The 25,546-nt window shown below is 41.1% G+C and overlaps 1 protein-coding gene across 2 annotated transcripts in view; it reads left to right on the top strand.

Moving 5' to 3' along the window:
• The window catches only part of GABBR2 (gamma-aminobutyric acid type B receptor subunit 2), a 474,253-nt gene extending 460,641 nt beyond the window's left edge, over positions 1-13,612 (top strand). For both annotated transcript variants that reach the window (XM_051812706.1, XM_051812705.1), the window contains 2 exons: positions 3,989-4,106; positions 11,131-13,612. In XM_051812706.1, coding sequence (XP_051668666.1) covers positions 3,989-4,106; positions 11,131-11,296 — 284 coding nt within the window. In that variant the 3' untranslated portion in view covers positions 11,297-13,612. The remainder of the gene's footprint in view (positions 1-3,988; positions 4,107-11,130) is intronic.
• The last annotated feature ends 11,934 nt before the right edge of the window (positions 13,613-25,546 follow it).

The following is a 25,546-nucleotide window of genomic DNA, read 5'->3' as shown; positions in this document are numbered from 1 at the left end:
TCTTCCTCTCATAACATAACTATTAGAGTCATAATTTAGACTGCCTATGTGGAGCACTTACTTCAGGAGAACTTTTTCTGATTACCCAGCAGACAATGTGATCATTTTAATTTTTCCTTTCATTTTACTTTCTTTATATCCAACTCACCTGAAAAGCAGAGACTGGCAGGTCATGTTTCACAGTCCAAGCAACAGAACTTGGAAATATTAGAGCAGATTTTAAAAATCTACCTCTAAGCTTTAAAATTTCTAGACCTCTTTAATACATCAGCAAAGTTATCTCTGCCAGCTCTTCTAAGTCATTATTAAATCACACTTGCTTCTTTATGGGGCATAAAATACGATTTACAGCAAAGAGAAAACAACAGTAAAATTGATGTTGGATGAAGAGCAGTTCTGCCACCCAGTCGTAAGCCATCAGAGGAATATTGCTGCTAAAATATAATGATGAAGATGTTCAATAAAGCTGCAGTGTACAAACATCAACAAAACAAGCTTCTACTTAAGGAAACATGGTTTCTAAACTCTTGGAAGAAATTGAAGTAGCATCAGTCACCTGGTGCTTCCTGCCTGCAGCTGAACAGGGGTCATTAAAATGCATGGCGCATTTAAGCCTGCCCAGGTAATTTTGGCAGCACCAGGCTGCGGAGTGATTATATGTCTGAAGCGACCGTCACCCCTGGCTGAGGGAGAGGCAGCAGCTGGGAGCAGTGACCTCCTCGCTGAGCCCCTGGGCAACCTGCATCGGGTGTGCTCTTGCTGCTCAGAGCTTTGTAATTGGAAGCTTTGCTACAGGCAGGAAAAAGTCCTGACCTAAAGCCTTCTGGCTCTCACCGACAACTGACAGCAAGCTTTGTTTTCTAATGAACCCATCAGTGAGTGCTGTTCGAGGCCCTTGAGATCTATTTGTCTTTTTTCCCCAACAGTTTTCTGAATGGAAAGTGCTCAGGCATCACTTATCCAGACTTCTGAGTTCCAGTTTGAGGTCTACAAAGGTGAAAATTGTTTAGAAGGTGCTTCTGGGTAATGTAAATTCAATTTAGAAGGTAGTTATATCATCCCAGTGCAACTTTCTCAATAGTATCTGCATTGGAAGATAGTACCCTGAGAATGGAAAGCATTTTCCAAGCGGCATAATTAATGGACAGAGGAGGAGAAGCTGGGAAAGTACTAAAAGCAGTGCTACACTTTCCAGGGGAAACTGGGAACTCAAATGCTTACGACTACCCTTAATTTATTTTCTTTCAGTTGTTCATATATATAAAACTAGTTTTCTCCATCTGTAAGTTTTTTAAGTGTATATGATAAGTGTTTTTCCTTTAAGCTCCAGCTCCTAGAAGCATATGACTAAGTGAGAATCTTGCTCTTCATTATTTAAATGAAAAGTAAATGACAAATGAAGATATTCTAGTTTCCGTAGCTGCAAAATAAAAATCTAACCATTCCTCTCCCAAAAAGCTTAACAAATAAGAATTATCTCCCCTTTTTTTTGTTATTTGTATTTTGAAAGAAGCAAAGAAAAAAAGGAAAAAGGAAAAAAAAAGAAAGTGACAGTTTTATGTGAATTTTGTGTGTATTTTATGCATATACATTAAAACTTGCATTTGGTAGCCTTGTATACAGAAATTTATTCAGTGTATTAAGGGAGAGTCATCTGCAAGGGTGGTAGAAAAGGGTCTATTAAGAATAACACACGGTGATAAACGGACGGTTGGTGTTGAGAGGTGAGTAGGCAGAGAATATATGATTTCTGCTCTACTCTAAGCTAAATCCCCCACCTTTTTGACAGGGACCACCTCCTTCTCTCTCTCTCTCTCACACAGTGTATCTGAAAGTACATGAAACTCCTTTAGTGGTATACAACACAGATTAATATATTAAATCACATACTCTCAAACGTGAACAGTTGCATATTCCAATCATTTGATGAAGAATTATATCTTCAGTGGCTTTGTAAAATGATAAATTGCTTATCTGGGCCAAATGAGTTGGAACCCTAAAATAATTAAGTCATAGGGCTTTTCCATCCCTAATTACAAGGGTTACTCAAATTTTTACTTTGGTCTATGTCAAAAAGTCAGCAGTTTTCACTGTCAGCTTAGATCAGCTCAGGACTGATCTGAACTAAACTGAACATTGTTTTTAATCATAGAAGTAAAAAAATGTTCTTTTCTACGTGACTCTTTATAGACATCACAAGCCTTTTATGCAAAAAATGTCAAACTCAATATACAAAGAAATGTGCTATATAGAAAATAAAAACTGAATTCTTGTAACAGCAAATGCCACACCAGCAAACTTCAGGCTGCCCCGAGACAACAGACTTCATTGCTTAACCACTGTCAGATTTGACTCTATGCTGTCTTCCCTTCACATTTAAACCATCACTGAATCTTACCATCTCTTTCTTTTAAACAGTCTTGCCACACCTGAATTCCTTAGCTCTCTTTTACTGACATTTTCTTGCCCCACCCAAAGCAGCTTCATGTGTTCTGGTCACCTTTCTCACCAAGACCCTTCTCTGCAACATAAGTGCAAAAACTTCTCTTCTGAGCTGTAGTGATCCTCATGTCTGCACATTGTTACATCCTCACCTACACTCCTCTTTCCACGTTGCTTGTTATGTTTTTCACAGCAGAAAGGGAATACTGTCAAATAATGCCAGGGATGACCTTGCTGGGAGGGCAATTATACGTGTTGGAGTTTGCCTTCAAAACATTTCTGTTTATGCTTTCAACTTCTTTCCTCACTTCCTGTTTCTGCTGTTTGTTTTGTCCCACCAGTGCCTGTCTATAACACATATATTCCTTGCATGCTGGGAGACTCAGATGGGGCTTCTGAGCACAAATAGAACAGAAATGCAACTTAGGCCTTCAAAATGCACTGGCTTTTTCATGCTATTTTCCTTTCCCTTTACTCTTTTTCTGTTTTTCCCTCTCATGCCCATTTTTATGTTCAAATCCTCCAGTATCCTGTTCAAGAATTTACCTTAGACTTCTTTTCTTTGCTGCCTCAATGCCTGCAGCAATCATTGTTTCTCTGTTTGTGTGGCAAACAACTGCTGGTGATGGATTTGGAGCTGCTCTGTAATTATTTATGAAAGCTGTGAACTGTCCTCATTATTCAGATGCTTTCCATGTGATTTTATTTGGCTTAACGCAGCAGGATACTTTGGAAAAGCGGGCAGGAACAGAAAGGATCCCTGGCAAAGATGGCCTTCTTAAAATGGTTGTGTTTGCCCGTGTTTCTCAAGGGGAATGATGCCATGGGCTTCAGCACTCACAGGGACTCACAGGACACCCAGGGGAATCAAGTGAAGTGAGAGATGGGGAAAATTATGATCTTCTTCATTATCACTCCACAGAAAAGAGAATGGCAGGAGAAAGCTTAATGACATCATTAGCTGTCCTTCTGCAGACAGCCTATGGACCAGTGCAACTGATATGAATCATATTTCCATGCTAAATGATAGCAGTAGCAGATAGTCAAATGACAGCACCTAATTGCCTATGTGATTATGAGAGTACCAAGGTTTTATACATCAATGATATTATAGTTTTTCTAGGAAAAGATTTAACAAAGAAGGGTGTTTCTTATGAAAAGGTTACAATTTCTGAGTGTAAGAACAGTACAGTTACATTAATTTTCCCCTTAGCCTCAGTGTAGATAAGAGAGCATTATACAGCTACAAAGAGGTGGGCAACAAGGTTTGGTTTGTGGGGTTTTTTTAAAGGCGGAGGGAACCAAAGGAAGGACAAAAGAGTTTTTGTCACTTTTCTGTTTCTTCAAGATAGTTTTTATGGAGGAATACATCATCCAACACATAAGAGTACCAAATTCTCACAGGAAAACCTGAGAACAAATTGGAATATAGGTAGAATAATTTTACTTTTTGTCATTATGGATATCTGGGAAATTTTAAAATGGAACAATTTTACAATGGTCACTTGGTCACAGTAAAATAAAACTGAATGTCTTGTCCATCCAGATGGTGAGAAAGCCATTTTGAAAAATCATCTTGATCAAAATCCACCAGCACAGTGGGGTTCATCAGACCCTTGCAGAACAAGCAAAGATCCCATAGAAGACATCAACTCTCCAGAACAGTAAGTATATATCATTAGCTGCTGATACAACATGAGATACCCCTTGCTCTCCTGGGTATGCACAGGCTTGGGTGCACATACTTGCTACTGTTTTAGACGTATATTCCATCCTGGACACCAGCTGCCTTGCTGACAAAATGTTAATTTAAATTATTACATTTCCTCAAAGCCCATATTTCTCTTTCATGCATTTTTTATGGGAAGATCTTCACTGTAACCCCCTTTCAGCCAGCCCCATCTACAGAGAGGGCCTGAAACATCAGCAACAGAGAATGTGAATGGTGCCTCCTAAAGCACCAGTAGGCAGCAACGTTGCACTGTGATGCCTCCCTGCCACCTGGTCACCACCTCGGTGAAATTTAAAGGATATCAGGGGTATGAGATCCAAAGGTGCCCCAAAGGCAAACTAACATATTGCTTTTCTTTTGTCAGAAACATCCATAGCTAAAGTTTCTGTAGAGAGTTGCAGGATGAGCTGTGCCCGACCACCAATAAATGGAGGAATGAAGAGGATGTACATAAGTGCACACATGTCTTATGGCTCTTGTCAAAAGTCCAAGTCCTTCCACACACCTGCCAGAGGGGTTCATGGTGTACATAGACATTTTATTCTTCTCCAATCTTAAGCTAGCTGAGAAATAAAAAACATTCTGAGGGCTTTTCAACATTGCCATAGCAGCTGGACCTGAGTTTTGGCATAGGAAAGCCTGCACCAAGTAGTCTCCCTTAGAAACAATGCTGCAGCTACAAGGAGAAGGTGGCACAAAACAGTGGCTAGATTTTTGGAAGGGAAGGAGTCTTATGGTGTCAGCCTTTCTCTCTAGGAACCTATGCAATAAAGTCATGTCCTACCCTCTAATAGCTGATCAGGACCTGCCATAGGCCAGAGCTCAGAGAAGTGCCATATTCATTTGTCCCTGGATCATCCATTTCCTCATGGCAGTCTGGTGACACGAGCATTGCTTCATTAGGATCTGAACTAATAGTTGTCGGACTCCTGAGCAACTTAAAAGCTTATTTAAAAACAGAATAAATTAAACAGATTACTAGAATGAGTCACATGTTACATCTGTGACATCAACCCTAATTTCAGATAGTAGCTACTCTCTTGTACTACCTGGTGCAGGAAAACATGTGGATTTCTAACTCTGTCCTTACACTTAAAAAAAAATCCCAACCCAAACCTGCAAAGAAGCTAATACACACACACACATACACACATACACTGAGAAAAGCCCACAGTATACGAAATATCCTGTAATTTCACAAAGGCAGGGCTCTTGCTGAGAGAGCTCTCGTGACTTCATGGGGTCAGCAGAGCGCTTTAATGCACAGCTATTAGAGGCCTGTGTTTTTTTCAGCACCATTTGTCAGAAATAATGTTTTGTGAATGCAGACTCACCCACATGTGGCCTCCTTACATTAAGAAAGATGCTAAGAAAAAGACAGACACTCAATCCAATTGTCTTGATATAGATTTAATACAGACAAAAAAAGGAAAGGTGATGACAGAACTTCTAGGCTAGTGATAGCTGATGACAAGACTGAGATTTCCTAAAGGTCCTGAAGAGTGGCTCAGTACAAATCTGAACAGTCACTGGCATTTATGGAAAGCAATTAATAAAGTCCTGCTAAATCAAAACAGTGTCATTCAGCATTTGCACAGCTGTGAATGTGCCAGGTCCAAGGATCAATGTCTCCCCTGAGGGTGAGCTGGCAGTTTGAGAGCCACACTACCTAGGCACAGTGGACCTGACAGAGAGGAGAAGTATAACCATCTTCAGGACTTCCTTCTTTTTGCAAGAGATTGCCTCTCTCCAAACTTTTTACTCTTTAAGATATCCTTCTGCAACTGAGGGCTTGTTTATCAACTTGTCTGGCAGGACTTCTGACCTTCAGTGGTTACTAAATATACATTTTTTGTCAAAAATAAAATAAAGAAAGGAGTAAGAAGTAAGTTGTAGTTTCTGTCTTCTCTTTCTCATTTCACTTCATACATAGGGCACCTGATAGGTATTTGCACAGTCTGAGAAACCTATTTCTTTTACAAGAACACAAATCTCAAGGACATTAGTCTGAAAAATATTTCCTCTTTGTCACAAGCCTGTGAAAGGAGGATGTTAAGACAATAATTTGCCTGCAGAACCGTTAACTCTTTGATGGCTGTTGGAAAAAGAATCATCCCAGCTTCCTGTGCTTGTCAGCACTCATTACAGCTGACATCTTCCAGCATAAAGATTCTTATAGAGTACAGAAAAGAGTTGATTTGGGATTTTTTCATTCTTTCTTACCACTAGTGCTGTATTTCACTGTTTGCAAGTATGATTTCTTATTCTACAGTTGTGTCCAAAGTGAAGGCACAGCAGTACACATGCACTTCAGCCTCAGTAGTGCAGGAAGCTTTTTCACCTTTGTTGATGGTGTGATGTTTACATCATCTCAATCAGAATGTGAGAAACACTTGGTTTGTGCTTGCCTTAGACTTAGAACTCCATGCCTAGGGAAAATGTGGTCTGTATGACTGTAAAGCAGCCCTAGAGCAGGAATATAGATGATTCTCAGTTCTTGTTGCATCTTAGTCCCTTTCCTGCTGGCCAGGATGCCATACATTATCCATACTGCCATACACTATCCATACCTAGTCAGACCATCAGATAAGAAGAGCAAAAAGTGGATGCTGACTGCTTTCTCTCCTGTTTACACTGGCTACACAGTGTAAATTAACACTTCCTACAGTAGGCAAAACAGTGCCAGTGCACAGGCTCAAGCCCTGTGCTTTGATTTTCTATTGTGCTTTTTAGCATACTCCCTAGCACAACTGTTTCAACTTGTACTCTCCTGGGTAATGCTCAGCAACAATCTAGTGTTCAGAAACCCTGTTTGGGGGATGCGTAGCTGCGCGGATGGATGTTGCACCATGCCAGTTCATCTGAGGTCCAGAGAGCAGCCTGAATCAGTTCAGAATAGATACAACAGTTTCCCAGCAGACTGAGTTGTCTCTCACACACACAAAGTCAACTCTTTCCTGCTGGGCAGTCCTGCTTGCTTATCTAAAGATCTCATCAGTCAGCTTATCTGTGTGATGGCTGCATGAATACATTCAACGGTTTATCTTCTGTGACCCTCAAAGTCATCCTTCTGTGCACCTTCATTTCTGTCTATTGTCCTGTCTCATCCGTGACCTACATCCACTGAATTAGTTTTTGGCACTGTTAAAAATTTATACTGTTCTCATTTTAACAGCAACAGTATGTAACAGCCTTCCAGATCTCTAAGTAAAGGTGATGATAGATTTCTGAAGGAACCCACTGAAACCTACCATTTTAATAGACTATTTCTATATGCAGGTTTTTTTGTAACCTTCAAAGCATAACTTCAAAGCATAACTGGAGCCAGTTATTTTAATTTTAGTAACTAAAAATTCTCATTCTAAGAAGTTGGTTGTGGCTGGATTATTGCATTAACAGCCATATGCCTCAGCATGAACATGCCTCTGTTATTCAGTTTCTTCATTGACAGTGGATCATATTAGTCTGTGATCTTACTCAAATCTGTCATTAAAATATAGTAGATTTAGAATGATTACTTTACTTGCTTGTTCAACATCTTGCTTTATTGTAGTCTTTAAAACTGCTCCAGCTTCCCTGCAGCTGCTAAAAATAAACATTTATGGGCTGCAGAATTAACTGAAATAATCCCTAAGTGTTTAGACACAGTTTACACACTCCCGCAGAACTTTGGATGCTTGACAGTTACAGTACTTGTTTCTGTCCCCCCACATACCAATAGATCTCAGTAGTAGTTTTCTATTACAAAACCAAAATATTTTTTCAGATGCCTCTGCCCCCTTTGTGGTATTGTGCATTCCCATGTGCATTGCATTGTGTTTCCATTTACATTGACACTGGAAGTCAAGATTTTACCTGATTTATGTTTTCCTAATAAATAGTATTTCTGTACAGAGCTGAGGACATATGCCCTGCCCTGTTGGGTGGCTGCTCTGTGTGTGGCACCACCTTTCCTTTCCATGTCCTTCAGTGGTTGTCTATGATTCTAGACCCGCTAATACTAACCATTCCCTCTTCAAAATACTGGACCATATATATGCTTTCATATTCATAGAATTCTGGAAGGGCCCTTGAAAGGTCAACCAGTCCGATCTCCCTGCAATGAGCAGAGACAACTTCAACCACATCAGGTTGCACAAAGCCCCATCCAGCCTGGCCTTGAATGTTACCAGGGATAAGGCATCTACAACGTCTTTGGGCCATCTGCGCCAGTGTTTCAGTACTCTCATCATAAAAAATTTCTTCCTTATATCTAGTCTAAATTTACCCCCTTTTAGTTTAAAATCATCCAGTGTCCTATCACTCCATGCCCTTGTAAAAAGTCCCTCTCCATCTCTCTTGTAAGCCCCCTTTAGGTACTGGAAGGGTGCTGTAAGGAGCCTTCTCTTCTCCAGGCTGAACAACCCCAGCTATCTTAGCCTCTTTTCATAGGAGACATCCTCCAGCCCTCTGATCATTTTTGTGACCCTCCTCTGGACTCATTCCAGGTCCACATTCTTCTTATGTTGGAGGCCCCAGATCTGGATGCAGTACTTCAGGTGGTGTCTCATGAGGGCAGCATTACCTCCTTTGACCTGCTGGCCATGCTGCTTTTGATGCAGCCCAGGATATGGTTGGCTTTCTGGTCTGCAAGTGCACATTGCTGGGTCATGTCTAGCTTCTTCTTGACAGGGCTGTTCTTGATCTCTTCATACCCAGCTTCTTCTTGACAGGGCTGTTCTTGATCTCTTCATCCCCTAGCTTTTATTGATACTGAGGGATCCCCCAAAAGCACTGACAACACTGGTGTGGCAGGGGAGGGAGAAGAGAAAAATCACTGATATTGCAGAAAAAGCCCTAGAAAGAGTGAGGCAAGGCACAAACCCTAAAAAGAGTGAAGCAGGTCACAAGATTTACTTTTGCTTAAGGAGAAAATAGCAGGTTTGTTTGGATTTTTTACTTGTTTTGTTTTGTGTTCCCCTCTAAGGGTTCTGTCTAAACTCTTTATTGTGTGTGAGTCTCCAGGCTACAGTTCTCTGCCCCAATTCCCGGAACTAGTTTTCAAGTGAAAGCAAACTTTTAAGTACAGTTAAAGGAAAATTTGCCACTCACTGCAGCCACCATTGGCATAGCTAAATAAACATGCTTTGTCCATGGTATGGCTAACACTGAAATGGATGAAAAAAACAATCCTATTCACTTGATTATGCAACTGGATTCTTTTGGAATAGCTTCAAAAAGCTCTTTAATGAGAAGTCTATAACAGTTGAACAGAGTAAGCATTTCCACTGGTGGGAAAATAAGCACAGGCAATTCTGCATTTGACCCTGCAACAAGAGATGGAATGACAATCTGCAGCATCAGGCTCATAAGGATTCAGCACATGGAAACAGCGAGCCATGCCACCTCTGCACTCCTTGGGAACAAGGCATGATTTCATTGATAGCATCAGAAAGAGCTGGGCACAGTAGCAAAATAACAATGAATGGATTCTGTTTAGTCCCAGGAATGCATTGCCAGCACTAGAATGATCACCACTGTGGATTAACATTGCATGAAACTTTTATAGGGAGTTTGAGGGTGAAAAACAATGAGAAAGAGTTTCCTGAATAGACAGACAACATCTATTTCTACTGCATATCTCTATAAGCAAGCCATGATTTGTAGTGAAGAAGCAAAAGAGAAGAGTATTACATTTCTTTCTGTTTGAATTTAAAAACTATACTGCTTGGTCCCTGAGCAGTGCATGGATGCCTTGGTATTTGTCTCTGCTTCCTAACACAAAGCAAAAAAGAAATTAAATGTTGTTTGAATTAGAAAGGCTGTCCAAAGACTAGCTTTCAAACACACACCTCTTATAAAGGCCTATACACAGTCATTATATCAGATAACAGGGAAACATAAATTTACTGATAAAATGCTTTCTATGGGCATTTTTCTTCTGGAATCAAAAAGCCAGTCTTCAGTTCAGCTCAGTCACCTTGACAACTGTCTTCTCTTTAGAAAGTGCCTCTGTGTTTCAAGGGTGACTGTCTCCAAATGCTAAGCCATCTTGTTGATAACATCTTGATGACTGAAAATATCTCTTACACTAGCAAACATTAACTGGATTTTGATTTTGTGAAAGGTGCTAGTATATTCACAGCACAGGGGTAGCAGAGCCCCTCATGGCACCATCTTCTCCAGGGAGAGGGGTTAGATGGGATACCTGTGAGCACAGTTTAATATCCATTTAAGAAAACCTTAAACAAGATATCATTATGTCAACCTGCTTGGGAAAATGAATAGAGAATGTTAGGTTCTTAAATACTGAATTTTGGTGGTAGGTTAGACTGCTTTTATAGTGCCAACTCCTCAGGCCCGTAGCACTGACTGCTGGAACTCAAAAGCGTCCATCACCTCAAAAGCACAGACAAAAGCTTTAAAGAGGAACTACTTGGAAAAAGCCATCAGTCCCAATTCCCACCTGCCACGCACCTGTGTTTGCCTTAGCTGGAGTTGCAAAAATGCCATCCTTAATCCTTGTGCTAAGTGGTGCATGGCTTAAAACTCTGTGACCTCATGCATGTCTACACAGTTAGCCAGGGCTCTGCATGCAGTAGATAGCTTTACAAGGGGCTGGGGGATCACCAAGCCATTCACCCCTATTGCAAGCTTAAGGTTTTCCCTTTTCATGGCATCAGCACTCTAGCAATTAACCTGAATGTGCCTGGGAATTTTACAAGGTTGTGGGATGCTGAGAAAGCACCCTTAGATTCCTCTGTCATGTCTAACCTGTCAGAAAAATTCCCCAAGGGGAAATAACATCATGGTGGCGTAGCTCAACAGCAGCAAGTGCAATGCTCTTGGCATTAACCCTCCCAGTCGCAGCAGCAGGCACAGGAAACATCCTAGCGGCAACCTGTGAACATATCAACCGTGTAATGTATTACATCTTCCCCTTGGCTAACCCCTTTCTCTCTGTGTGTCTCCTTCAGCATACAGCGTCGGCTGTCCTTGCAGCTGCCCATCCTTCACCATGCCTACTTGCCGTCCATAGGGGGAGTGGATGCGAGCTGTGCCAGTCCGTGTGTAAGCCCCAGTGCCAGCCCTCGGCACAGACACGTGCCGCCCTCCTTCCGAGTGATGGTTTCGGGGCTGTAGGAAAGGGAGATCAGTGCTTCCTGAACTGCTTTTAAGTACTCAATGACTGGACTAAACATCTGACCTGGAACTCTGCTACAAACATGTAACATTGGCTCTTACCACAGAGGAACTGCCGCTGAGGCCCTCATCACAGGAGTGCCCGTGTAACTCATGTGGGAAGGCAAAGGAGAAGGACACAAGGAGTTTGATCTGTAGCCTTATTCATGGAGTTTTTATTTCTTCACCTAGAAGTCACTGAAAAAAAAACATTTCTTCCAAAATTTCTACTAGCAACAAGAAGGCTGGGAAATACGGATCTTGCAAAAAAGACACTAGGGAAAAAAAACCAAACACTCAAATGTCACTGAGCTTTGTGTGGCTGCTGAGAACATGCAATTCTATACTATATCCATGTAAGGAAAATGCAGTGGTTGACCTATACCATGTTGAAATAGATACACTCATTTTTACAAGAGTTGTGTAAAATTGCTGGAAACATTCTGCACTGGTTAGTCTTGCTTGTTTTCATTTCAGGTGATGATGTTCAGTAGGAAGGAATTGTGAGAAATGATTCCTCAGGTGTCATTGAGACTGCAGTGCTGTGAGCAGGGTCACCTCTATTTTGCAGCTGTATGTGAAACCCAAGCAGAGCCAGAAGCTCCAGCTCTGAGTTGCCACCAGCTGGAGAGCTGCTAGTTGCAAGAGGAGCACTTTGCCCTTCTCCAGGGGCAGTGGTAGTAACTGCTGACCATCTGCAGCTTCATTTTTAGCAAAGTTTTTGCACCTATTTCAGAATAAACACCACCAATCGTAACATACTAAACTGTCTGGAAAAGTCCTAGGGCTGATAACTCAGGAAACTGAGGACAGATGGGTAGTAAAGTCTTAATGTCACAGGATGAATTGTTTTTCCTAATTTGTTTGAATTGTGTCACACATAATTACAATAAAATTAATTTAGTTGATTTGGAGAGGGGGAGGGGCTAGGGCACAGCACTTTGCTGCTGCAGGCAAAGCCTGCAGAGCACATAGATGTGAATATACACCATGTTTGCTTCGTACCTGTGTGTGACAGTTGTAGCAGATAATAGAGAGGACAAATCCAATTTACCAATAGAATATTTTATCTGAAGCCTAAAAGGACTGTGTAAAAAAAAACAAAGGGTTTTATACTTTAGCTCCATTCCCTGAACCGAAGCAATTAGGAGGAATGAAAGTGGCGTACCGTCTGAACCAGCTCTGGAGCCAAACCCTCAGGCACAGGTGAGACACACATGCAGCTTCTTTTTCAAAGGGACTGCAAATGTGTCCTCTGACTTCCAGGGCTGTTTGCTGAAAGTAGGGGGAAAAAACACATGAAGCACCCACTGGGCTCTCAGTTTTCTTTGACCAACACCTGTGCATCTCAGACCAAACCTTTGGAAAGACATACCTACAAAGGTTTACAGATAGCAATGACTGAAGCACAGTTGAAGGGGTTCATTAGCTGAGGGACTTAACTGCAGCTTTGACAAGCTAGCATAAATCTCCATTAAAAATAAAATACTCCTCATAGTGGCCAAAACCAACATGAATATGTATCTGAATCTTACAATCAGGAGCATCACAAAATATTTCACTTGGCACATACAGTAAGAGAGGGTATGGAAATATCTGTAGTTTTTAGAACAAAAAAAACCTGTAAGTATAATCACAGATAAAATAGAACTCATTACTCTGTTTAAGCACTAAACACTGACGTTGTCACTCAATGTGTGTTGACAGTATTCTCTTGCTTTATTAATATCATCAGGGCCTGGTTTATTTTAAAAGGAATGTTAATTTTTAAAAAGAGAAAATTACAATATTGTATATAATGTATACACAAAGATCTCTGTAGAAATATTATTCCAACTTAGCAGGAAAAAAATTCAGAAGTATCAGACCATTGGAGGTGAGTGTGTGTGTGTGTGTGTGTGTCTGTAACTTCGTGAATACTGACTGTGTGACGTTTATTAGGTTTAAACCATGCAGTACATTCTTTGTCTCAATGATACTGTAGTTTCTCCCATAACATTTTTTTTACTTTACTGCAGATAACAAGACCAACCAAGTGAATATAGCTATTTAATGTTTCTGTTCTTTTATACTGCAGCAAAAATGTACTGTAAATTTATGAAGAGGCTGTGCCCCAATGGCATTTTCCAATGATGTTAGTGCACAAATGCTTTAAACTAGACTGGAACTGCCAGAATAAAATGTAAATGAAGAATTTCTTGTATAACCTTATACTGCATGAGATCAATTTTTAATAAATTGTTGCAAATCTGTTTTTATGAATAAAATATGTAAAACCTAGCCTTTTGGACTCAATGCCCTCTTCCCCATAGCAAAACCATTTTTAATGAGTGTGTGTGTATATAAACATAAGTATATATAAAAGCCTCCTTGGAGAAAGAGGAATCCTATTACAACACCACATTTTAATAAAAATGTAATATGTAATAAAAATACACATCCTAGTAGTTGAAGGGTTTGCATTTTGACAAAATAGATAGATGAGCCTCTGCCCTAAAATACAGTACTCATTGCAGTACTCATGAGTGAAGTCTAAGACCTTTTTTAAATGGGAAAATAATATATACTGAACATTTATATCCAAAGCATACTTAATCCACTCACTATTCTGTCTTGCACTGCAGTGAGTGTGAATTCAGAAGAGAATGATTTTACTATTTCACATAAACTATTGAAATTGAGCCAATCTTCTAGCGCAATAGTAAAATCTCTTCTTCACCAAATGAGAAGTTTCTGAGAATAAACACTGATCCAATTGCTTCATGAAGGCAAACACTAAATTTCTCCATCTAGTTTCATTTATGTAGTGGGGTTTGTGTCCTAAAGTGGGTTCTTCTATATGGCAAAAGAGGAAGAGGGAGAAAACGTAGGGCAATGAGAAAGCTAGAAGAAAGAGTATTTTGAGATTTCTGCTTTTCAACAGGGCAGCATTCTCAAGCCAGCACAAAATGTCATAAAGCCCAAGGTGAAGGAATTAGACCCACAACAAATGTGTTTTCAGTAGATTTCTGATGCAGCTTAGGAGTTCCACCAAATATACGCAAAAGAGAAAATACCAGAGACGAGTTAACAGTGCGGATCGTGGCTCTCAATGCAGAATACCAGCTGGAAGGAGAAACTCAAACAGATACGTCAAAGATCATTCAAGAAAGGAAAAAAAGTCCAGAACAACTTTAATGTGAAACCTATATTCAACCAAAAGCTGTGGGAGGATGTGAACATCTTAGCTTGTTCATGAGTAATAGGAAACCAGAACAAAACAAAACATTACTTTAAGAAGTCATGAAAAAAATAAGAGGGAGATGTCAGAGGAGCAAGTTTGCTTGAACCATTGAGTTTACAGAGCCACAACAAATACACTTCCTATACAATCATAAAATTGCTATTGAATTCATGAAAGATTGCTAATCTTGCAGCACTACTTTCAAATAATTAAAATAAAGGATGATAAAGAAAGAGTAGTTCCTCTTTCTTTTAAGAGATATCTCTTCCTAGACATTGATAGTCAAATATTTTCTGATCTTTTCAAAACTTGTTTGTTCATTACAAATCTCAGGACAGTGAGCCTGTTCTCCCAAAGACTGGATTAGTGTTTCTGTCGCTTTCTGCTCAGGCTTGGTTAGCTACTGGAAGCCAGCCCAGCAAGACCTGTCCCAGCATTTCCACAGCACCCTATGGATATTTGCAGGGCTTTATTTTGCTCTCATGCCACAGTCCAAAGGATGGTCTGGTTTGCCTGTTCAGTAAGCTGACTTTCCTTCTCACTGACCAGTTTAATAGGGATTTTCTGCTCAATATCTGAGAAGAATGGTAGGTTTATTACAATGGCTTAAGCATCGTGATTTTTGTCTGAGTTCAGTTCTCAGTTACTGACTGCCTTTTCTATCTCCTGACATAGTGAATAGTATTTATAGCCATTACTTCAATATGCAGGAATATTATACAAGAGTGCACTTTTAAGAGTACACTGCCTCTTGAGCCAATCAGGATTCTGAGTGCACTACTATGTTTATCACTACTCACTAAATGACATTGCAGAGGATCAACAGAAGGTCTAGGGATGCATTGGAAGAGTTGGGGAGGAGATAGCCCGAGCCCATGTTGGGCTGCTGGCAAGGGCAACCCTGGGTGGCAGTACCATCATGTCAGTGTTGCCACAGACCTCTCTTACCTGCAGACATTTTGAGCCACCATCTTTGCAAATTGTAGCTGGTTTAAAATCCGTCCCTTGGTGATGAGGTGCTGAAGTGGGCCAAATGAAAGGAAAGAGGGAAGGACAGACAGGAGGATAAAGGAGGGAGAGCCATCTCCAGCCACTGAGAATGTCCTTCACTGCCGCAAGAAAGTGGCTGCTACTGATGCCCATCAAAGCCGAGCATCACACAAGGATTTAAACAAATTACTGAACTTAAGAGGCTAAATTCAGTAGAGATCAAATAGACCTGAGGACAGAATCTATAGGTACCAGTCAGCCTCTGGGCTGACTCACTAGCAGAAATGAGCATAGCAAAAAGGAGCTCAGATGACCTTGAGCTTCAGGAGAAAGGACAGACATCTTCATGAGTCAGCAAACATGGGCTTTGGCTAGAATTGACCCTGTACCCACATGCAATGGGAGCAACTTAAGAAAAGTATCAATTACATTTACAACCCACAGCTGCAATCACCTCAGCAACCACATGGCCCACCTACATACCATGGCCCTCAGCAGTGTGGGATGCCTGCTTGATCAGAGGAGCTGCTACTGGCAGCAAACCATTCCACAGAAGTGAAGTTGTCCACTCTAGCAAGTCTAATTGACTGCAAAGCAGCGGGAGGTTGGAGGTGGAACAGGCTGTGTGTGTTCATTGCAGAGAGCACTGGCAGGACATGGAGAAAGTACAAGCAGCCCGACATTAATGGCCTCGGAAAACACCATGAGGGTCAAGGCAGAGACATCCATGCCATCTCCTGCTTTGGGAATTTGTCAAGTATCTAAAAGCAAAAGCTATTCTAAGGACTTACACACACAAGCCATCCCTAGATCAGAATTAATTCTCCTTGGCCCTGGCCCGCTCTGCCACACAGCGCAAAACCCTGAGCCTATGCGACTGAACATCCCCTGTTTTTAGGGAAAAAGAGCATGAAGCAGAAATTAAAAGCAGACAGGAAAACATGCAATGACTTTGTATTCTTAGAGTGCTCTGCTGTAGTTACCCAAGTGGTTCCTACTCTGCCTGTCTAAGGATACTCCAGTATTTCCAAACACCAGGGACCTGTCACAGCAGACAGAGGGATGGATACATCTGTTCTACATGAGGGAGGAACCTCGCATCCTTACCAAACAAGCTAGCTGACATAATAACTAGTCCAAATTATTAAACAGGCTATCAACTGGTGATACAATCCAGCACAAGCTTTGTAACAGGAAAGTGTTCTCCAAAATACAAACATAGCTCTTGCTACTCCAGAGAACAAAACTGTTCCTCCAACCTGAGAAACTTCTCACTTTTTCCCCTATTAGAGCTGTGTCTGAAGCAGAGAGCCACAGACAAAACAGAAGAGGTGAAAGTTGTCTCTTGAGCACTTCAGGAAATAAAGGTAAGGGGGGGGGCAGCAGTGCAGGGGCCACGTGCCTGAGTGTGCTCTTAGGGGCAATCTGCAGATGGAGGTGCCACTAACAGACCTGCTGAGAAGACCAAATTGCTGAGCATAAATCAGCTTCTCCTCAAGAAAGGAGATTTCCAAAGACCTTGACTCTCCTCATAATGAGTGATGGGTGGAAGGACACTAACAATAACAGGGGAAGCAAGGACAGTAGCTTCACACTGGGTCTGCAGAGGGAGGCTGATGAGATAAAGGTTAAATCTTTAAGCTAAGAATTCCATGAGCCCCACAACTCATCCTGACTCAACACTGGAAAGAAATCCTCTTCAGTTTGCCTTGGCTCATACTTGTGTCACTGGAAGACACTATTTGAGAAAAGTAAAAGAGTTAATGGGAGAAAAGGGGTAAAATATCAAAACAACAGATATACAAGATGGCTTGAGAGTCATAAAGATGCAAATGAACAAGCAACTCAGCTGCAATCACTTCTGAGGAAGATACATCAATGTCAGCATCAAATACGAGCATCCCTAGCAAAAGATAGTAGTCACTGTCATCCCACAAAGCTAGCTGTACAAATAAAGCTGCTAAAATTGTCAGAAACTCAGCCAAGACCATCACTAACTGCCTCAGTGTTGGTAGTAACTAAAATGGGAGCAACTTTCCTCCAACTTTTGACCTCAGTTTCTAGTAGGCCTGAAGTTTGAAATTCAATCCAGTACCTCAATATCCTAGGCTGTTTCCAGGCTTTTGTTATTACTGGAGGGCTGAAGTAGTGTGAAGCTTGCAAATTATCAATCCTTATGAAAATTTTATGGAAACTGGTTCTTACAGACAAAGAAACATTTTTTAACCAGACTGCCTTAGTCAGGGAATGGAGAGAGGACTTATTTCTCTATTCTCCCTACGTATACATACGCTATTGTTTTCAGAGGCCTTTCAGAGGCCTTTCAGAATTTTCCTTTGAGGTTATAGACTCTCCAAGCTGAAAGTACAGCTGAAAATCTGTCGTACTGCTGTGTGACAAGGAATATTTCTCTAATAAGCATCCCCATTCTTTGAGGAACTTTCAGTTTCCCACTCCTTTCTCAGCTAATATTCTATATTTACTGCTTTGTTTTAGTTTTAAAACTCACAAACTTATTTACCTAACTGGACTTATTTACTGACATTTGAACTTAAATAAGCAATTTATGATGAGAGTAAAGCTCAGCAAAGTGGAAAAAACGCATGAGTTGTTCCAACATAATGCATGCAAACAAATAAGAACAATATTTACTACAGCTCAAAACTTTCAGATGTATCTCACTGAGACAAATGAAAATAATTTCAAAACAAAATCAAGTAAACACATCCCACGTTTAATGGACTATTGAGTTAGATGACAGCTTTCAGTTATCTTTGAGCAGCTGATTTGGGTTGCCAAACCTGGGATCAAACCTACTTGCTCCACCCACTGGGGCCTGTTTGCTCACTGCTAATTAAAGCTGCCTTCATCTCTGCAAAAGCAGGCTTGTAACTCTTTGAAAGTGAAAGAATTAATTGTAAAATTCAGACTAGCACTTGTGAATTCTCCACAGATTTTTTCTTGCCTTATGTTAACCTGTCGCTCCTCCCGTCGCGTTTTGCTCTATATGATACTTTCATTTGATATAAAACTGCTCCTATTAGGGACAACAAAAATTGTAAAGAGGATGGAAAGACATATAAAGACATTTCTTTAATTGGTCTGTAGCACAGCATTTCAGTATCAGGAGTAGCGAACTGATAAACCCAAAGGCATCTGAAACTACTTGAAAGGAGGCTGTAGCAAGGTGAGGATCAGTCTCATCTCCGAGGCAACTGATGACAGGACAAGAGGACATAAACTCAAGCTGCACCAGGGGAGGTTCAGGCTGGACATCAGGAAGGATTCCTTTGCTGAAAGGGTTGTTAATTGTTGGAACAAACTGCCCAGGGTGGAAGTGTTTAAGAAAAGACTGGATGTGGCTCTTAGTGCCATGGTCTAGTTGACGTGATGGTGTTCCGTCAAAGGTTGGACTCGATGATCTCAGAGGTCTTTTCCAACCTAATTGGTTCTGTGATTTTGTGATCTGACCCCACTGAGCAATAGGTTATTTGTTTTGCCACAAGACAGAAGCAGTTGCGTCATCTGCCATCAATTCCTCTCCACAGAAGTTTGGTTTGCATTTTTATCCTAACCTGATCCCAGGGTAGGAAGACTAATTACTCCTCTCTTCTTCCAGAGAAGCACTCCCCTGACTGAATATTTTTTAAATTACCGAGACAGTGGAACTTCTCCTTCATTCTCCTGGACCTGCTAGGCTTCTCCAGCACCCTGTGCTCTTACAGGCAGGCAGAGTGGACGGGACATTCAGCAGCCAGGCAGATCCTCTCCAAACCACATTTCTCTGCAATGCAACATACAGAAAGGCTGCACACCTTATCTTTATTTTCTTTTTTTTTCCTTTTCATCTACTTTACCAGTTCAACTCTACATGCCATTTCCATTGTTCTTTTTGTAGTTGTTACCAATGCTAGAATATCTGATATGTTCAAATCCTTCTGAAAAGTCAGTCAGTCCTTACTTCAGAAATCATTTGGAGTGAATACGCACTTCAGGAGACCCAAACGTGACAAAAATCGTTTCAAGAATTAAAAAGCGCCTACTTTAATATAGTCTTCTTTTAAATAAGTTCTATTTTCTCTAAGTGTACATCAGCAATCATCAACCACTCATTGTCTTCTACAAAGAAAATAAGTGCACACCCAGCTCGTTTCAGACCTTGCGGGAACGCTTGCATTTCTTTTCATACCCCTTATATTTTGCCTTTTATTTTTTTATGTTGCTGATTTATTGTTTGTTTGTTTTCAAGCAAGACAGAAATAAAATTAACTTTCCCATATGGAGAACACCAACCACAGAGCACTCTTGTCTGTGCAGTACAAATGCTCAAGAATAAACTGCTCTTCCTCATCCAGCATGCAAACTGCGTATCCCAGACTGTGCGGGTGGAAGCTTAGAGCTTCAGTCAGATGAAAGATAATAAAATGAGCTTGGGCCTCATTAACTTACCCTGTTGATGTGAATATTAACATAGATTAAAATCCAAGCTCCGAAAAGAAAACGCAGTCCCAGCTCTCATCACAGGCAAACTGCAAGAAATAATAACTTCCTTGAATTAATTTAGTTCATCATACTCTAAAGCTACAGTAAGGGACTCTGCACAAAGGCCTTCTCCACATGGCTTTGAAAGTTTTGTAGCCAAGTGCAATTTCAAGAATTAAATCTCTGGTTATGCACTTTGTTTATGGCTTTGATGAACACGTTGCTGCTTTGGTTGAATATAGAGAAAGAGTCTAGGAAGGCATTTTTCTTTCTTTCTGGAGCTAGTTCAGCTTGGTATGTGTAAAAAACACTTATGAACATACCAGAATTTAGACAACTTGCTCAAATTAATTTAATGGGGTCTATTGAAAATGATGAAAAGATGTTTCCCATTAATTTCTCTCTCTTTTGGAATAATGCTTTCCTTTTACTGATGTTCAGTTCTTTTACTCTGTTCTAAATAGATGTTATATTACCTTCATTACAAGTACATTATAAGTACTACACTAGTTATGCAAATAAGGACTCTTCATCTTTTTTTTTCCTTTGCTGTTCCTACAGGGGAACTGTGTTTACAGTGTACTGTTTGTACTTATGAAAGAAAGACTAAAGTGAATGGAAGAAAGGAACTGCTTTTTTTTTTTTTACTTACACTACCAACTTATTTATCATGGAAGTTCAAAAATGTGTTTGACATCTTAACAAAGGGAAAGACGTTTATGGAAATCATTAGTTCCTCCAAAAGTTCTGCCCCGTCTTGAACTGTCCCTTCGTACTCCCTGAGACTGAAGTTCAATACCTGAAGCAGTCATCAGCAACCCTCATCCCAAAGCTTTAGGCCATTTTTTAACTTTGTTGATCCCAGTCACCAGTATAGCATTTAAAAAGTACTTTCCTCAGAATTCACTGCCATTTAATTGACTCCCATTATGAAATTCATCTGTTATACCACATGAGACTTCCCTGTTTCTTCCTGACATAGCTGACACAGAAAGACATTGAAGTTGACTTTACCCTCGGACTCCCCATGATGAATGGACAGATGCCCTTGTCCAAGGAGATTTTATTTGTCATGGAACTTACCCCACTCTTTGGGATACATCTGGATATTTCTCCATTTACGTGCAATGTTGTAAGCTGTACCATGTAAGCCATACCATGTAAACTGTGGTGGTCTAAGACAAGTGTCTGTTCCTGCATCTGTGGCAGAGACATTTCCTACCGGTAGTTTGTACATCCCTGTAGATAGCATTAACACAGAAGAAGGGTGGAGTAGCAGATCATATGCATGTATTTACTAAATTGGCAAAGATTTATCTGGATTTTTGTGGTACACTGAGCAACACTGCTTTATGCACTATAGTTTTCTTTATATTTGATACACAGATCACTGGTTTAGAATACAATAGATGTTTCTGCTGAAGACAGTCCTCTGTCATACTGTCTTTCTGGCGCTGTTCCCAATGCAATTGCTGTGGGCAGAGCTGCACTTCCCCAAAGACAGACCTTTCTGCATAAAAACATCCCACAATCTGCTAAATTGCTTTTGCACCTGTCAGGCAGCCATTTGGCTACCCATAAATTACATGATTCCTTCTTGCCCTACCTATCATCCTCCTCGTTTTTCTTCAGTCCTCTTGGTGAGAGTTTCTGGCTTCAAACCCTAAGAAGTCCCTTCTGCTTTTCTATGACTATTCGATTTCATCTCTTTGGGTTTCTTTGGTGGCCAAATCTGCTCCTCACAACTGCCAAGTGCCTCAGGCCACCTGATAGTTTGCTAGACTACAGACTGAGCCCTTCTTTTGCAGGAGAAATGGTATGAATACCAAGAAAAAAACCCTCTGTCAAAGACGTAAGCCAGTAGATCAGTGTTGTTATTGCTAGTGAAGGGCCACATTATCTGCATTTACTGAGTGATGACTCTGCTGTCAGGACTTATGGGATTGTGTTTTGGGCAGCTCTGAGCTTGGTTTGTCTATGGCTGCAGAATCACTAAACAGTTGGGATCAGCTGCTTAACTTGTTCTTTTCTTTGTCCCGAAGCTGACAGGTTTCACCATATATGGTAAAGGACTAAGAGAACATAGTGATTGTTGTGTAATTATTCTTGTTAGCTAGCTCACCAACAAGAAGTGTCCAGATTGTTTAGGAAGATACAAAGATAGCCTCCCTAAGCCAACCAGGACTGACAGAAGGGAGCCCACTCCCAGGACTGGAGAAAGGGAGCCCACTCTCGTAACTATGCTCCTCCTGGTGAAGAATTTGGGTGACCAACAACTCACTGCAAAAGCTTTCTTCTAAAGGAAATCTGGTGCAGTTGGCAGAAGGGCATAGGAAAGGTGTGCACAAAAGTCCACGTAAGTTTCATGGAGTCTAAGGCAAAAAGAGGAAAAGTAAGATCCTTTCATCTGAAGCCATTCAATTGCCAAAAAACACTGTGTCTGCTGCTCTTCTCCCATCCTCCACCATTAGCACCAGAGAGAGAGCTTGGACTTCAGTAGCTCACATGAGATGCAAGGTATTTGTATAGACGAACAAGTCTATATCCTCACAGTTATATAAACTGAATGACTCAATGTTCCCTGAAATCACCATAAAAAAGGCTGATCATGAAAAGTACTTTCCAACTCCTTCCTCAACACTCACCACTATTTCCAGTGTTTATGCCACTGTAAATTCATCTTAGGTTTACTCTACTGAAACAAGCTCATCCTATCTATAAGGGAGAGCAGGCTGTTGCCTTATTATTGCCTATCAACATTCTAGACAAGAGCAAGTATCTGGAAATCAAAATATTAAAAAAAAAAGAGAACTAGGGAATATATGAAGAAGGAAGAAGAATGATTTCCCCACTCTTTCTCCTTGGGAGAAAACATTTTTGATCACAGCTTTTAGATCAACCTGAAAAACATCTCAAAAACTGTAAAAGCAAACAAACAAAAATGAAAAAATATCAAACACAAACAACAAAAAAAACCCCACAATACCAGAAAAAAAATAAATAATAAAAAAAAAGGTAACAGTTTTCCACCACTTGCTTAGTCCTCCTCCCCCAGTGGTTTTGCTGGTCAAACCTGTCACTGGGCAGAAAACATTACTTGCAGAGGGAGAAGACAAGTCAATATTGAATCATATGATTTCCCAGATTATTTCATATGATTTCCCAGATGGAACCATAAAGCCATAAAGCAGAGTAAGGGTTTACTGCAAAACAAAACAGTCTGGAGAAGGGGGAAAACATATGTGTGGATGCATATATTAAAAGCAGTTTGAGAAAATCAGTTAGAATTTTAGAAAGTTATAAAGCAATATAGAATAAGTTTCTACATTTTTTCCAACCAAAACTTTACAGCAGAAGCTGTTATCTGGACATATTGACAACTTGCGTACATATAAGAATGTTTATTTTATACTGCAGAATTAAACTTTCCTGCTGCCAAATTTGGAACATTGAAGTCCTATGTGCAAAGTTAATATGAAGTCATAGAATCACAGAATCACTAAGGTTGGAAAAGACCTCCAAGATCATTGAGTCCAACCTTTTTAAGTGAACACCACCATGTCAACTAAACCATGGCACTAAGTGCCACATCGAGTCATTTCTTGAACGCCTCCAGGGCCGATGACTCCACCACCTCCCTGGGCAGTCCACTCCAATGCTTAATCACCCTTTCAGTGAAGAAATTCTTCCTGATGTCCAACCTGACCCTCCCCTGGTGCAGCTTGAGGCCACTTCCTCTTGTCCTGTCACAAGTTGCTGGGAGAAGAGGCTGACCTCCACATGCCTACAACCTCCTTTCAGGTGGTTGTAGAGAGCAATAAGGTCACCCCTGAGCCTCCTTTTCTCCAGATTAAACAACCCCACCTCCCTCAGCTTCTCATCTTATTGGTATTACTTACTCTCTAGACCCTTCATCAGCTCCACTGCCCTTCTCTGGACACACTCCAGCACCTCAATGTCCTTCCTGAATGGAAGGGCCCAGAAGTGGACATAGTACTCAAGATGAGGCCTCACCAGTGCAAAGTACAGAAGGACAATCACTTCCTGAGTCCTGATGGCCATGCTATTTTTTATACAAGCCAGGATGGCATTGGCCTTCTTGGCCACCTGGGCACATTGCTGGCTCATGTCCAACTGCAATCCCAGGTCCTTTTCCACTGGGCCACACTCCAGCCATTCTTCCCCCAGCCTGTAGCACTGCATGGCATTGTTGTGGCCCAAGTGCAGGACACAGCACTTGACCTTGTTGAACCTCATACCACTGACCTTGGCCCATTGCTCCAGCCTGTCCAGATCCCGTTGTAGAGCTTTCCTGCCCTGCAGCAGGTCAGCCTTGGTCTCATCTGTACTTACTGAGGATGCAGTCAATTTTCTCATCCAGATCACTGATAAAGTTATTAAACAGGACTGGCCACAAGACTGAGCCTTGGAGATCCCCACTAGTGACTGTTCACCCATTGGATGTGGCACCATTCACTGCCACTCTCTGGACCTGGCCACCCAGCCAGTTCTTAACCCAGTGGGGAGTGTACCTGTCCAAGCCATGGGCTGCCAGCTTTTCCAGAAGTATGCTGAGTAATGAAGGTTTTACTGAAGTCCAGGTAGACTACACCCACAGCCTTTCCCTCATCCACCAGACAGGTCACTTGGTGATAAAAGGAGATCAGATTGGTCAAGCAGGAACTGCCTTTCCTAAACCCATGCTGGCTAGACCTGATCCTGTGGTTTTCCTGTACATGCCATGTGATCACACTCAAGATGATCTATTCCACAACCTACCCCAGCACTGAGATCAGGCTGACAGACCTGTACTTCCTCAGATCCTTTTTCCAACCCTTGCAGATGGATGTGACATTTACTAACCTCCAGTTGTCTGGGACCCCCTCATTTAACCAGGACCGATTATAAATTATGCAGAAAGGCTTGGCAAGCAATTCTGGCAGCTTCTTCAGCACCTTAGATGAATCTCATATGGTCCCATAGACTTATGTGTGTCTAATTGGTTCAGCAGGTCATCAGGTCACTAACTACTTCCTCATGGGTTGCAGTGAGTCTATTCTGCTCCCTATCCCTGTCTACTAAACCAGGGACTGGTTGCCCTGAGGATAACCAGTCTTTCTGTTAAAGACTAAGGTAAAGAAGGCATTTAATACCTCAGCTTTTTCTCCATCCTTGGCGACAACGTTCCTCCCTGCGTCCAATAAAGGATGGAGATTTTCCTTGGCCTTCTGTTTATTGTTAATGTATTTATAAAACCCCTTTTATTATCTTCCACTGCAGTGTTCAGATTGAGTTCTAGCTGAGCTTTCACCTTTCTAATTTTCCCTCTACTTGACCTTATGACATCCTTGTACTCTTCCTCAGTTGTGTGCTCCTTCTTCCATAGGTCATAAATTTTGGGGGTTTTCCTGAGTTCCAGCAAAAGCACAGTGTTCAAGCAGGTTTGTCTTCTTCCCCACCAGCTTACCTTTCTGCACAGAGGGATGGCATGCTTCTGCGCCTTTAAGATTTCCTTC

This window comes from Manacus candei, unplaced genomic scaffold (assembly GCF_025592945.1).
Source record: "Manacus candei isolate 608988 ecotype Guabito, Panama unplaced genomic scaffold, ASM2559294v1 h1tg000088l, whole genome shotgun sequence".
Classification (NCBI taxonomy): Eukaryota; Metazoa; Chordata; class Aves; order Passeriformes; family Pipridae; genus Manacus; species Manacus candei.
Note: the sequence above shows the minus strand (reverse complement) of the source record. Positions and strands in the feature narration are given on the sequence as shown.